Genomic DNA, 15,629 nt, shown 5'->3' on the forward strand with positions numbered 1-15,629 from the left:
GAATCTCCACTCATCTAACCTTACTGACTGATCTTCAGTGTCCCTCCTCCCTGCTGCTGAATCTCCACCCAGCTAACCTTACTGACTGTTCCTCAGTGTCCCTCCTCTCTGCTGCTGAACCTCCACTCATCTAATCTTACTGACTGATCTTCAGTGTCCCTCCTCCCTGCTGCTGAATCTCCACGCAGCTTACTGACTGCTCCTCAGTATCCCTCCTCTCTGCTGCTGAATCTCCACTCATCTAATCTTACTGACTGTTCCTCAGTGTCCCTCCTCTCTGCTGCTGAATCTCCACTCATCTAATCTTACTGACTGTTCCTCAGTGTCCCTCCTCTCTGCTGCTGAATCTCCACTCATCTAATCTTACTGACTGATCTTCAGTGTCCCTCCTCCCTGCTGCTGAATCTCCACGCAGCTAACCTTACTGACTGCTCCTCAGTATCCCTCCTCCCTGCTGCTGAATCTCCACCCAGCTAACCTTACTGATTGTTCCTCAGCGTCCCCCCTCTCTGCTGCTGTTGAATCTCAATAAAGAGAATGTTTAGCTTTTACATTCTACAATTTACTATTTCTCTGATGTATTTACAAAGAGCTGATCAACATATTTTTATCTGTTTAATAAAAATAGAGAAGTAGAACCTTCCTCTGGATACAGAATCTCAACCCGCACGATCAGTTGTCCTCCAGCACTAACGGCCGGGATTGGAGAAACCTCAGATCCTGGATGTTTAATCCTTTAATTATGGCAATGCTTGCAGATCAAGGAGCTGACAAATTGTGGGTGCTCCCTCTGTCACCTCACTGCCAGCCGCAACATTGTGATCTACAGTTTTACACTCACTAACACCGGTCCCTAAAGCTGTCGAGTATTAGTCCCTGTTATCCTACAGAAGCCTGCGCTTTTTACAAATAGAGATACAACATCCTAGTACAGTTAAAGAAGTTTTAGAAGAAAAATACTGATAGAAAAAATGGTAAAAATTAATAATAAAACAAAACAAAACAAAGCTACAATAGACATATAAATAAATGATTTTTATTGACTAAACGTTATCTAATATTAAAAACATAGACATATTAGGTGTCCCCAAACTCAGGGAGACATGTACAATAAAGTTATTTTGTCAATTATGATGAGGATGACATGGGAGAGGGAGGAAGAAGCTGCACAGAGCATTGCAGAACTGGACTAACTGGACAGCAAATATATACAGGGGAACTGGGAAGCAGCAGTGCTGTGCGCCCCTTTCCCCCCAGTCCTAGCTGTGTGCCTCGGGTGCAATTTCTAGGGCACATTACATAAATACACCAGATAAACATTATTTACTGAGGTCAGGGGCAGAAAATGTTCCTACAAAGGGTGAAATATTATAACAGTCTGTAATCAGGAGTCTCCGGAACTTGGAGTTTATGGACAAATAAAAAACGATTTCACATTTTTTTTAGAACCTTGGAGCATGTATCCTTTCCCTTTTTTCTAGACAGTTCTTTCCTCTTTTATTCCAGTGTAATCACATTGGATATTGGAGGTGAATTCACCTGTATGTAGAAGAAAACATCATGTAAAAAAAAAGATAAAAAATACATATATAACACAGAGACTGTAAAAAGAAAACTCTGGTACAATTGTTATGTTTCCGTGGTGCTGAAATCTCCGGAACGCTCATAGGAATGAATGGGGAGCGGCACATGCGCAGCCACCTTTCCGTTCTGCGTGACCGGAATTTTCTGTTGCTTTATGAGGGTTCGCTTTTGAACAAGAACTTTGTAGTTTTTGTTGGTACCGCTGTGAGGTACATGAAACTTTTTGAATATTTTTAATTCCCATTTTTGGGGAGGACCGGACCCTTTTTTTACAGTTTTTTTTACCATATCAACTTTGTCAGTTTTTGTCTACTTGGGATTTTTTTTTTGTTTTCCATAAACCTTATTTGATTTTTTTTCCTTTTTATTTTTTTATTTGTAATAGGGAATTGATATTGTGATTGGTTCATTTGAATAAAACACTATAATACTTGTATATCGCAGTGTATCATGCCTGTCACTGCTTTACTAGTTTACAAAAGACTAATGCGTCCTCTAATTTGACAGATCTACCGCTCTGGTGATTCCCCTTGTATCCCCCCTGTACTGCTCTGGTGTCTCACCAGGTATCCTCCCATACCGCTCCAGTGTCTCCCCCCAGTATATCCCCTGTACAGCTCCACTGTTTCCCTCGCAACCTCCCCGTACAGCTCCAGTGTATCCCACAGTTTCCCTCCAGTGTGTCCTCCTGTACCCTCCCTGCACAGTTCCAGTATCTCCCCCAGTATCCTCCCAGTACCGCTCCAGTGTCCCTTGGTATTTTCCCCATACCGCTCCGGTGGTTCCTCAGTACTTCCCCCCCTGTGCTGCTCTGGTGTCTCTCCCGGTATCTTCCTGTACCTCTCCAGTGTCTCCCCTGGTATCCTCTCATACTGCTCCAGTGGTGAAACACCCAGTATATACCCAGCGCAGATCCAGTGTCTCCCCCCTGTATATATCCGATGCAGCTCCAGTGTCTCCCCCGTATCCTACCTGTACAGCTCTAGTGCGTCCCCCAGTATAACCCCTGTAATTCTTCAGCATCCCCTGGTACTCCGCCTCTGTATGTCTCTAGAGTCTCACTAGGTATCCTCCACACCGGAGCCATAAAGAGGGGACACCTAGGGAGACAATGTGGGAGGATACTGCGTGAGACACCGAAGTAATACAGGGGGAAGTACCGGGGGACACCGGACGTGTAAAAGGGGAACACCGAGGGAGATCTATCCTCCCACACTGTCTCCCCGTGTCCCCCCTGTATCGCTCCGGGGTCCCCTTGTGCTTCCCCTCTGTATCGCCCCGATATCCTCCCACACTGTCTCCCCCGGTGTCCCCCCAGTATCTCTCCGGGGTTCCCTTGTACTTCCCCTCTGTATCGCCCCTGTATCCTCTCACATTCTCTCCTCCAGTGTCCCCCCTGTATTGCCCCAGTGTCCCCTTGTACATTCCCACAGTATCGTTACGGTGTCTCACCCGGTCTCCTCCAGCAATATCCCCCTGGTGTCCCCCCTGTATCGCTCCGGTGTCCCCTTGTACTTCCCCTCTGTATCGCCCCGATATCCTCCCACACTGTCTCCCCTGGTGTCCCCCCTGTACTGCTCCAGAGTCCCCTTGTACTTCCGCTCTGTATCGCCCCGGTATCTTCCTGCACTGTCTCTCCCAGTGATCACCCTGTACTGCTCCAGAGTCCCCTTGTACTTTCCCTCTGTATCGCCCCAGTATCCTCCCACACTGTCTCCCCTGGTGTCCCCCCTCTACTGCTCGAGTCCCCTTGTACTTCCGCTCTGTATCATCCCGGTATCCTCCCACACTGTCTCACCTGGTGTCCCCCTGTACTGCTCCAGATTCCCCTTGTACTTCCCCTCTGTATCGCCCCGGTATCTTCCCGCACTGTCTCCCCTGGTGTCCCCCTGTACTGCTCCAGATTCCCCTTGTACTTCCCCTCTGTATCGCCCCAGTATCTTCCCGCACTGTCTCCCCTGGTGTCCCCCCTCTACTGCTCCAGAGTCCTCTTGTACTTTCCCTCTGTATCGCCCCGGTATCCTACCACACTGTCTCCCCTGGTGTCCCCCTATATCGCTCTGGTGTCCCCTTGTGCTTACCCTCTGTATTGCCCCGTATCCTCTCACACTGTGTCCCCCAGTGTTCCCCCTGTACTGCTCCAGAGTCCCCTTGTACTTCCCCTCTTTATCGCCCCAGTATCCTTCCACACTGTGTCCCCCGGTGTCCCCCCTGTACTGCTCCAGAGTCCCCTTGTACTTCCCCTCTGTATCGCCCCGATATCCTCCCACACTGTCTCCCCCGGTGTCCCCCCAGTATCTCTCCGGTGTCCCCTTGTACTACCCCCCCCCCATTCCCAGCATCTCTTCGGTGTCTCACCCGGTATCCTCTCATACTGTTCCTATGTCTCTTCCGGTGTCCCTCATATACCACTCCAGTGTATCTCCCAATATCCCCCTGTACCTCTCCAGTGTCTCGCCCAATAGTTAGTCCCCTGTAGGACATGGCAACCATTGGCATCCTGCACTTGTGTGTCAGGGGCACCAACAGTCTTACAGAGGGAGCTTCCTTTATCTGATAAACCACTAAAGCCCCACAGTCAGGATGAACTGTGGCATCTAAGGGGGTAAGTAGTATTATCAGTCCTGTGTATTAGGCAGACACAGCTCAGGACGCTTTACCGTCCCCATGCCGCACATCTACGACGCTATAAGAGAACTACATCCCCAGTGCCGTACGGTATACGGGCGGAGCAGTGCTGCAAATTCAGTTATCTTCAGCTTCTAAAAAGAAATGTAACCTGGCTCCTCATGGATCAGAGAAGTTTTATATAACAAGCCTTCTTACATGTTAGTTGTTTCCGGCAGGAAGGCCCGAGGTCGCTCCTCTGTGCCATCATTTACCAGAAAGGAATCCACCGATCGGTTGCTGATACGGAATGAATTCAGCCTCTTAAAGTTGCCTGGAGAATAAGGGATCTGTATTCGAGCCCGTTGTGATGGGACAACGGCGTCTTCATTGCTCAGCCAGGGCGTACGATGTAACCCCACGTCCTTCTCCTCTTCATTTGAAAACACCGGGTTATCAATTCCTAAATTTACAAGTGATACAGTTAGTTTTGCAAAAAGTTTCTGTAATTTGTCCGATCAGTGAAAATGCATTTGCATTAGGAGTAGACTGATAGAGGAGGAGGAGGTGAGCTGTGACATCACCTATTGTGAATGGTGGATCCTGTGTTATCTACTGTATATAGAGGTGTTATCAGTCATTGTACAGGAGGAGGAGGTGAGCTGTGATATCACCTATTGTGAATGGTGGATCCTGTGTTATCTACTGTATATACAGGTGTTATCAGTCATTGTACAGGAGGAGGAGGTGAGCTGTGATATCACCTATTGTGAATGGTGGATCCTGTGTTATCTACTATATATAGAGGTGTTATCAGTCATTGTACAGGAGGAGGAGGAGGTGAGCTGTGACATCACCTATTGTGAATGGTGGATCCAGTGTTATCTACTGTCTATAGAGGTTATGAGGCTCGTGAGCTAGAGGGGCCTAGTATGAAGTTACACCTTCTCCTTAACCCCCTTCCACACAGCATGGAAGTGATAAGCAGGCGTGATAACACCACTAGATCACACCTGCTGTCCATAACCTCAGTTCACACGCTGCACTTACAAATGCAGTGCAACAGTGGAATGGGGAGAGGTGAGTATCTTTTCATATTTTGGCAGTCATTATTTGTAGAGGCTGTCATACTGCATGGAGAAAGACCTGTGGGACCATTATACTGTAAGAAGGACTGTGGGGGAATCATACTGTAAGGAGGTCTGTGGAACCATCCTACTGTGTGGGTAACTGTGGGGGCATCATACTGTGTGACGGGGATTCTGTGGGGATAAATTGTATGGAGGAATTCACTGTGGAGTATTATATTGTGTGTGTGTGTGTGTGTGGGGGGGGGGGTATGGAGGGTTATGCAGGCCATCATACTGTTTGGAAGGCTGTGGGAGTCATAATACTGTATAATTCCCGGATCCGCGCATTCCTTGACCATGAAACCACAAAAATACTAGTGCATGCCCTTATCATCTCTCGCCTTGACTACTGCAACCTCCTACTTTCTGGCCTCCCCTCTAGCTTTATGGCATCACTCCAATCCGTCCTACACTCTGCTGCCCGACTAATCTACCCGTCTCCCCTCTATTCCCCAGCTTCTTCTCTCTGCCAAGCCCTTCACTGGCTTCCTATCATCCAGAGACCAGTTCAAAACCCTTACTATGACATACAAAGCCATCCACAACCTGTCTCCTCCATACATCTGTGACATGGTCTCCCGATACTTACCTACACGCAACCTCCGATCCCCTCATGATCTCCTTCTCTACTCCCCTCTTATCTTTTCATCCCACAACCGCATCCAAGACTTCTCCCGTGCTTCCCCCATACTCTGGAACTCTCTACCCCAACACATCAGACTCTCGCCTACTATTGAAACCTTCAAAAAGAACCTGAAGACTCACCTCTTCCGACAAGCCTACAGCCTGCAGTGATCCTCAACCTACTGAACCGCCGCACAACCAGCTCTACCCTCTCCTAGTGTATCCTCACCCATCCCCTGCAGACTGAGCCCTCACGGACAGGGTCCTCTCTCTCTCCTTCTGTACCTGTTAGTGCATTGTTATTGTTTATTGTATTTGTCTATATTTGCCCCCTTTTCACATGTACAGTGCCATAGAATAAATGGCGCTATAAAAAATGTATAATAATAATAGAGTGCTGTGGGATCATCATACTGTATGGAGGGCTGTGGGAGCTATCATACTGTATGGAGGTCTGTGGGACTATTCTACTGTGTGAGGAATTGTGGGGGCATCATATTATGTGATGGGGGTTCTATGGGGTAAATTGTGTGGGAGAATTCAAAGTGGGGTATCATATTGTGTGTGGGGTATTTATCGTACTGTATAAAGGGTTAAGATGGTCATCATACTCTTTGGAGGGCTGTAGGGACTATCATACTGTATAGTGGGCTGTCGGATCATCCTACTGTATGGAGGACTGTGAGGGCAATCATACTGTATAGGGTCCTGTAGGGGCCATCACACTTTATGGAGGGCTGTTGGGGCTATCATGCTGTATAGGGGCCAACATACTTTTTTTTTTTTTATTTAAATAGATTTTTATTAACAATATAAAGAAGAACATCAGAATGCCATTTACATTGCATTATATCACATACACATTTTCTTGTTTTAATAAACCCCAACATTACCCCAACTACCCCCCTCCCCCCTACGACAGCTCAGTCTCAATCTTCACCCCACTGAGGCCTTCTCTGCCTCGTGTAATTTATCCTCATCCAGGTCTTAGGAAACTCGACGACTATACTCCTCAATCCAAATCAAGCCAAGGAGACCATATTTTATTAAACATTTCTATTTTCCCCCTTTTTTTGTACACCCCCTTTTCCAATTTTAGACCATGTTGAACATATTGGAGAAATTCCCTTCTCACAGGTGGTTCCGCATTTATCCAATTTCGTGCTATTACTTTCCTGGCCATGTAGAGTAGCCTAGCGATTGCAATTTTCCAAGTATTGTCAACTCCAATTTCTTCCACATATCCCAGCACGCATACTATCGGGTCTCTAAGAACTCTGCACTTATACGCTGCTTCAACTCGGCTCAAAACCACCACCCAAAAGGCAGCCAGTCTCGGACACGTCCACATCATGTGATATATTCCTGCATTCTCACTCGCACACCTCGGGCACTCAGAATTGGCACGCAATCCCGCTTTGTATAGCACTTCCGGAGATTTATATACTCTATGCAGAATATATAACTGCGAGAGTCTATATCGTTCACTCAAGGATAGTCGCGGAACCCACTCCATCACCGATTCCCAGGTTTCATTTTCCATCGGCCCCACTTCTCTCTCCCACTTAGCTCTCGCCTTTATAGGGAAATCTAGCAGAAATGTGTGCATAAGGTCCTTATACAGAGTGGAAATAACTCCCCTTGTAGTACCCTCACCACACACATACTCCAACACTATATCATCTTGAACCCTGATATCAGCCTTCTTATTCTGAGCTCTAAAGGCATGTCTCATCTGCGCATACTGATATACCCCTGTGGATCGCAGCCCAAATTCTTCCCGCAATTGGGAAAAGGACTTCAGTTCCTGTCGCTGGATTATCTGGTGAACAAAGCAAATTCCCTTATTCTGCCATTCCATCAGTCCTCCCAGGGCCTCAAATTCCTTTAAATTGTTATTAGACCATATCGGTGTGAATTTAGTCAGCCCTTTAACCCCACGAATCTGCCTTAGTCTATTCCATAATTTACGAATCAGGAACAGGGTTGGGTATACTTTCCCCAAAGCGCTCAAAGAGCCATCTTCCAAACACCTAGCCATCGGTCGTCGGTCCGTCACCTCTTCCATTAGCTGTTGTACTGCACTGGATGACGCCCCTCGCGCACAGCCCTTCAAATGCTGGCTCTGGGCCGCAAGGAAGTGTATTTCCGGGTTGGGCAAAGCCAAACCACCATCTTCCTTGGGTCGCTGAAGCGTCTCCAGGCTAATACGTGGATATTGTCTTCCCCATATCAAACTTCTAAAGAGGGCATTAATCTGCCTGAACTTCCCCCGCGGGATCCAAATTGGTGCGTTATGTAGAACATAAAGAATTTTAGGCATCAGGACCATTTTAATAAGATTTACCCTACCGACGACCGATAGATGTAGCTTATTCCAGGCATCTACCTTTGCCTTGAGTACCCCCATAACAGGAGTCAAATTTCTTTGCAGGAACTCCGCAATTGGCACCGAAATCCATATTTCGAGGTATTTAAATTGGGAAACCACCTTCAGCCTCTCATCCCCAACATCCTCACTCACATTCTCTCCTACGTCATCCACCCTAAAAAGAACCGACTTATCCCAATTAATTGTTAGTCCCGACACAGTACCAAATCTCTCAACAATTTCAATGGCCCCTCTTAGTGAATCGTCTGGATCCGCCAGGAACAGCAAAACATCATCCGCATATAGCGCTATTTTTTCCTCTACTTTCCCATACCTAAACCCAGGGACCCCATCCGCCTGCCGAATCTTAGCAGCAAGAGGTTCTACAGCCAACGCGAACAGGAGGGGTGAAAGCGGGCATCCCTGCCTAGTCCCCCTAGCCAGCCCTATAGGTCAAGATAGCTCCCCGTTTACTCTAATTCTAGCGGACGGTAATGAGTACAACAGCTGTATCCAGGCCACAAACTGCGGACCAAACCCCATACATTCCAGCACCTGCCAGAGGTACCCCCATTCGACACTGTCAAACGCCTTATGTGCATCCAGCGATACAATTACTCTTCGACCACAGTTGTCAGACTCTACCTGCAAATTTACATATAACCTCCGCAAATTGATCGCCGTTGATCTATCCGGCATAAAGCCAGATTGGTCCGAATGCACCAGACTCGCAATAACACTAGAGAGGTGGAGAGCCAACACCTTGGCCAGAAGCTTGACATCAATAGTTAGTAAAGAAATTGGGCGGTACGACTCCGGTTTCCCCAAGTCCTTATCCTCCTTTGGAATGACCACTATTATGGCCTCTCTCATAGAGGCTGGCAAGCGCCCACAGGACCTAGCTTCCTCCAATACCATTTTTAATCTAGGAATCAACACTTCTGCCAACCCTTTATAGATCTCAGCGGGTAGCCCATCGACCCCAGGCGCCTTCCCATTAGCCATAGACATCAATGCCCGACTCAATTCCTCCTCAGTGATAGGGGCCTCAAGGCTCTCCCTATCTGCCTCACTCAGTCTCGGCAGATCCAGACCCTCCAAGAAAGTCAATGTATCCTCGACCGATTCACCAACCCGAGAGGAATACAAATCTGCATAGAAGTCCGCGAAGGCTCTCAAGATTTCAGGCGTTTCCGTTATTTTACCTCCACTAGCAGAGTCCAAAGAATGTATATATGAAGAACCTCTCTGAGCAGCAGCCACTACCGACAGCATATGTCCCACTGTTTCTCCCTCCTGATAGAACAATACCCTTTGGAAATCCCGCTTCCTCTCGGCTTTGCCTAACAGAATTTTTTCCAAATGATCTTGTGCGTTTTTCATCCTTCTCTCTGCCTCAGGGGTTCCCAGCATAGCCATCCCATCTTCTGCTTCCTTCAACTCCTCAACTGCCACTTTTTCTGCCTCTCTCGTCCTCCGCTTACACCTACTAATGTCCCTAAACAGTAGTCCCTTCAGATACGCCTTCATTGCATCCCAAATCGTAAGAGCATCAGTACTTCCATCATTTAAGAGAAAGAATTCCGCTACCTCCCGTCCTATACTTTCCAACTCAATACTCTGTAACCAATTGGGATGAATCTTCCATTCTCTCCCACTTGTCGAACGTGCCCCCTCCAATCTAACTTCTACTTCAATTGGACTATGGTCCGACAAGGCCCTTGGCAGATATCTCACCTCCCCAACCAACGTGTCCAAAATCCTGTTACCCAGAGCCATATCAATCCTAGAGAGCGTGGCATGCGCCAGTGAATAACATGAGTACCCTCTCTCCCCAATATGTCTAACCCTCCAAAGATCAATCATACCCATCTCCTGTATATAGGTGCCAAATGTTGTTATGTGTCCCTCCGACCTATTCTGAGTATTTTTATTTTTATCCCAATATTCATCACAGATGTTATTTAGATCCCCGATAATTATTAACGGTGCCGGCCCCCATCTTTCCACTCGCTCCATTACTTCTCTAATTTTCCTGCTAGAGTAGGGAGGCGGAATATACATCGCTGCAACACACATCATCACTCCATACAATATACACTGTATTAGTACGTACTGCCCATCCACATCCACACAAACCTTCACCTCCTCATACTGAACTCCCGCTGGAACCAAGATTGAGACTCCTCTTGCATACGTGGAGAAGGTAGAATGATAACCCTTCTGGATCCACCGTCTATTCAGGACATCCACCTTCTCCCTTACCAAATGCGTCTCCAGCAAGCATATCATTGAGGCCCGTTGGTCTCTTGCATATTGCAAACACGCGGCACGTCTAGATTTCTCCCCTAGGCCTCTCACATTCCAGCACAAAATCTTAAAACAGGTCCCCATCACTTGGCTCATCTTCACTATAAGTATCGTCAATTTTGAGCCCAAGCTGTCTAACTACCCTCCCCCCCCCCCTCCCAACTCCCCCTCCCACCCTTCCCCCCTCACATCTAACCACTCCACCTCTTTTCAAGAGTGGGGCATCATCGCCCATAGCGAACACTCCGTTTGGCATTACCTTCCCAACCCTCCTCCCACCACTGTACATAACAGGATTTCAGACATTTTGAAAAATAACGTATCTCAAAACATTTTAACGTAGAATTATTTACACACGCAAGAAACCTGCATACATTTAAAATATGCCGCATACCCTTCCTCCCCCTTTCCCAGCAACCATTACACCATCCCTTTAACTTTAACTGAATACAATCCAGCTCCCTTCTTCACCCCCCACACCTCCTGAGTTGTCAATCACATGACTCTTTGCCAACTGACAGATAAGTAACCAAGATCAGACTCTTCCCACAGTTTCAGTCTCCTTTTCCATTAAGCTTTTTAGCATTAATGTCGATCCACTGGGTAGCGTCCTCCGGCTTCTGAAAAAAATGAATTTTATCAAACGCCACCACCCTCAGTCTTGCTGGAAACATCATGGAGTACTGCACTCCCAGCTCCCTCAGCCGTCTCTTGATACCCGTGAACATCATCCGTTGTCTCTGCACCAGAGTAGAATAGTCTGGGTAGATAGCAATCTTCTGGCCTTCAACTGTCAGATCCGTCATGTCTCTGGCCTTCCTCAGGATAATGTCTCTGTCTCTATAGTTTAGAATTTTGGCTAGCATGGTACGGGGATTCGCTCCAGGGACAGGTGGTTTCGGCGGGACCCTATGCGCTCTTTCTACCGCGAACACTTTTGTTAGCGCCATATCTCCAAATGTTTCTAACAGCCATTTTTCAATATATTCCGTTGGATTCCTCCCTTCAGCTTTTTCAGGGATGCCCACTATGCGAATATTATTTCTTCTGGACCTGTTCTCAAGGTCCTCATTTTTCGCCGCCAATTCAGCTATTGCTTGAGTGAACTTTTTCTCTGCTTTTTGCAGCTGCACTATATGGTCTTCTGCAGAGCTCACTCTCTCCTCTACCTCCCCCACACGTTTGTCAATCTTCTGCATGGCTGCGTTTATCTGGGCTGTGTCTCCCTTAACCTCCTGTATCTGTAAGGTCAGAGACTGTTTACATGAAGAGACTAGCGCAAAAACGTCTCTTAGGGTAGGCTCAGCTTCTGGCGCCATTTCCTCGGGTCCCCCTTCTGCCACCGCCATTTTACTCTCCTTTCTCCCCTGTTGTACCTCATGTTCTCCTGCTGGGCTCTCCTCCTCCTCCTCCTCTTCGGTATCAGCTCCGGCTCCCTCCTCTGCGGCCTCCGCTCTCGCAAACTGCTGGAGCTTTGCCGCTACCTCCATGCGCTTTCTACATGCGGCGTTCTCCTTGTCTGCCTTCTCCCTCGTGTCGGCGCCATCTTGGATTGCGCCTGCATCCCCGGCTCCCGCGTCCTTCTGCCGTCTCCTGGTCATATTCGCCGGCTCCAGCACCACCGCTCAACACCGCCGGACCCTCCAAGTCTCCCCGCAGCCGGTAAGCCCCCCGCAGGGACCAAACAGCAGCGGCTCTGCAGGATTTTAGAATGTACAGCGGCGGGAGCTCACAGCCGCACGTCCGCTCACATGAGCTCTCAGGCCACGCCCCCGCCAACATACTTTATGGAAGTCAATTATACTGTGCGGGGAAATGTTGGAGCATCATACTGTATGGTGGGCTATGGGACCATTATACTGTATGGAGGGCTGAAGGGGCTATTATTCTATATAGGGACCTGTAGGGGCCATCATGCCATATGGAAGGCTATTATACTGTGTGGGGGACTGTGGGGGCATCATACTATGTGTGGGGGGAGTTCTGCAGGGATATACTGTGTGGAGGTTTTCACTCTGGGGTATCATATTGTGTGTAGGCATTTAGACTAACAAAAAGTAGTTGGAAAGTAAAGAGTATATGCAAAATCTAACATGAAAAAAATTCTATAAAAAATATACATATACTTTATTTGTACAACAGAAATAAACGTTTCCCTTAATACCCCAAAAACAACTGGCACACAGATCACAAGTGTCAATACAGTATAAGATGTACATAACCAAGAAAATGAGGGCACACCAGGAGACGAGCACAACTCAAAATATAATATGGTGTGATATCCTTTCCCTGTGAGGATAGACCCTACAAAATGCCCTACCTAGCTGCGGAGGTTGGCTCCCTAAAGAAAACACGCAACACAGCCCTAAAGAAAACACGCAACAGCGCTTTCGCTCCCCAATGACTATACCTTGGAAACCCTAGTGTACCCTAGTAGTCAAAAAATGTGAAAAGATAGACCTCATATGTGGGTACACATCTCATCAATGATAGGTATATATCTGCCACAAGCACCACTGGGGTCATCACCCCCAAACCAGATGTATAAACCCCATACAGCTACCAATCCGTAGTCCGACGCGTTTCGCCATACATGGTTCATCAGGAGGCTTTACTAATAGTCCATAAGTCCGGGTTGCAGTTCAGTGATGCATTGATACCAGCGTGTGGGGGCATTTATCATACTGTATGGGGGCTATGAAAGGGAGGGTGTTTGTGGGGGAAGGGGGTGTCCAATACATACTCTTGCTATGGGGCTCTATGAATTCTATGTACGCCTCTGTTTAGCAGCTGTGTGAAAATAATAAAACTTTTCAAGTAATTTTTTTAAATATCTAGAGTTCAAGAGGGGCATAGGAAAGTGAACAAAAAATATTTAGTACATTAATATAAACATTAAAAAGAGGTCATTCACTGATGACAAATTCCCTTAAAATAATTATCTGCATGTTTTTCCACTTTGGATAATCCCTACTTGTTTGAACTGGCCTCCAATAATAATGCATAGAAATAAAGTATATATTACCAAGTGCTGGTTCTGTTTTTCCTCTTTCTGTTATTTTTGCTAAAAATGTGATAGTGCCATCAAGCTGGTTATCATACTCAGCAGTATCCTCTGGCCCTAGGTCCATTTCTGTAAAAGAAGAAATTTACAATAAACTTACAATTCCAGGGTTGTGCAGTGTCACCCAATGCTAGAAAAAATAGTCATATATGTTTTCACATCATGCACTTGCAGGATAAGAAATATGAAAGGAAAAATGTTTTTCATACATTTATAGATACTGCTGTTTTCTCTTTGCATAGGTGGAGGCTTAATTACTATGGTATCTGCAGGAAGGCAAAAGGTGGCACTCGTGAAAGGAAGCAATTACCAGACTGTATATGTGACTATAGCCCAGCATTCATGGGGACCCACCAAGGCTCGGGGCAATGTTGTGAATTCAGCTTTTGGGCTCCCTCGGGTGGTTGTAGAGGGTAATGCAGTTGTGCCTGGACTGCAGGATTGGACAGGTGTATCTACTAATTGCAAAACTGACTGGGGTATATAGCTTTGCAGGACTCTTTAGTCCCTGCCAGTTGTCCATTGTTTTTGGAGGATTCACTTCCCTGCTGGTCTCTCCTGTTTGCTGTGCATATTCATGTTTTGTCTTGTCCAGCTTTGTCTGTGAAGGATTTTTTGCAGCCAAGCTGTGTCTCTGGAGATGCAGATATACCCTCCATGTCTTTAGTCAGATGTGGTGATTTGTATTTTCTGTGGTGGATATTTTCTAGTGTTTTAATACTGACCGCATAGTACTCTGTTCTATTCTTTCTTTTTAGCTAGTATGGCCTCCTATACTAAATTCTGATTTCATGTCTGCGTATGTTATTTCCCTCTCCTCTCACAGTCAATATTTGTGGGGGGCTATCTGTTATGATGCGGTGGTCTAGGAGCAACATGGAACGAGCTCTGAAGGAAGTGGTATCTGTACTGACCGCAATCCCTAAGCTCAACACAACACTAGAAGTAGCCGTGGGATGCTCCTAACTCTCCCTATGCACCTCGTCACAGCCTAAGAGCTAACTACCCCTAAAGATAGAAGCAGGAAAGCTATCTTGCCTCAGAGAAAATCCCCAAAGGATAGATTAGCCCCCCACAAATAATGACTGTGAGTGGAGAGGGAAAAGACATACACAGAATGAAACCAGGATGAGTACAGGAGGCCAGTCTAGCTAAATAGATAGGACAGGATGGAATACTGTGCGGTCAGTATAAAACACTACAAAAAATCCACGCAGAGTTTACAAAAATCTCCACACCTGACTAAAGGTGTGGAGGGTAAATCTGCTTCCCAGAGCTTCCAGCAAGACAGAATTAATTCATACTGATAAGCTGGACAAACATAGAAAGCACAGAACGAATAAGTCCACAATCTATGGACAGAAAAGAGCAAGCAAAAACTTAGCTTTGCTGAACTGGTCAGGATAACAGGGAAATCCAAAGAGATGTGAATCCAACCAGGAACCATTTACAAGTGGCACTGGCTGAAAAAAAGAGCCAGGCCTAAATAGCCGAGCAGAAGAGACGATAAGTGGAGGCAGCTGATGACAGCTAACTCCAAGGAGCAGCCATACGACTTGAAACCACAAGAGGGAGCCCAAGAGCAGAACTCACAAAAGTGCCACTTACAACCACCGGAGGGAGCCCAAGAGCGGAATTCACAACAGTACCCCCCCTTGAGGAGGGGTCACGGAACCCTCACCAGAGCCCCCAGGCCGATCAGGACGAGCCAAATGAAAAGCATGAACCAAATCGGTGGCATGGACATCGGAGGCAACAACCCAAGAATTATCCTCCTGGCCATAACCCTTCCACTTGACAAGATACTGAAGCCTCGCCTCGAAGAACGAGAATCCAAAATCTTCTCAACCTCATATTCCAACTCTCCCTCAACCAACACCAGGGCAGGAGGGTCAACCGAGGGAATAACGGGCACCACATATCTCCGCAACAAAGATCT

At 46.9% G+C, this 15,629-nt stretch overlaps 1 protein-coding gene across 2 annotated transcripts in view; it reads right to left on the reverse strand.

The window, feature by feature from the left end:
* Nucleotides 1–1,022: 1,022 nt before the first annotated feature.
* SLC9A3 (solute carrier family 9 member A3) overlaps nucleotides 1,023–15,629 on the reverse strand; it is a 141,462-nt gene continuing 126,855 nt past the window's right edge. Inside the window, exons 15-17 of one of the 2 annotated variants that reach the window (XM_069759399.1) lie at nucleotides 13,652–13,759; nucleotides 4,411–4,654; nucleotides 1,023–1,539 (exon numbers count right to left, since the gene is read on the reverse strand). In XM_069759399.1, the coding sequence (XP_069615500.1) occupies nucleotides 1,536–1,539; nucleotides 4,411–4,654; nucleotides 13,652–13,759 (356 nt within the window). In that variant the 3' untranslated portion in view covers nucleotides 1,023–1,535. Of the gene's footprint in view, nucleotides 1,540–4,406; nucleotides 4,655–13,651; nucleotides 13,760–15,629 lie in introns of those variants that run through there. The other variant, XM_069759400.1, reaches the window with a different exon arrangement.

This window comes from Ranitomeya imitator, chromosome 3 (genome assembly GCF_032444005.1).
Source record: "Ranitomeya imitator isolate aRanImi1 chromosome 3, aRanImi1.pri, whole genome shotgun sequence".
NCBI classification, from domain to species: Eukaryota; Metazoa; Chordata; class Amphibia; order Anura; family Dendrobatidae; genus Ranitomeya; species Ranitomeya imitator.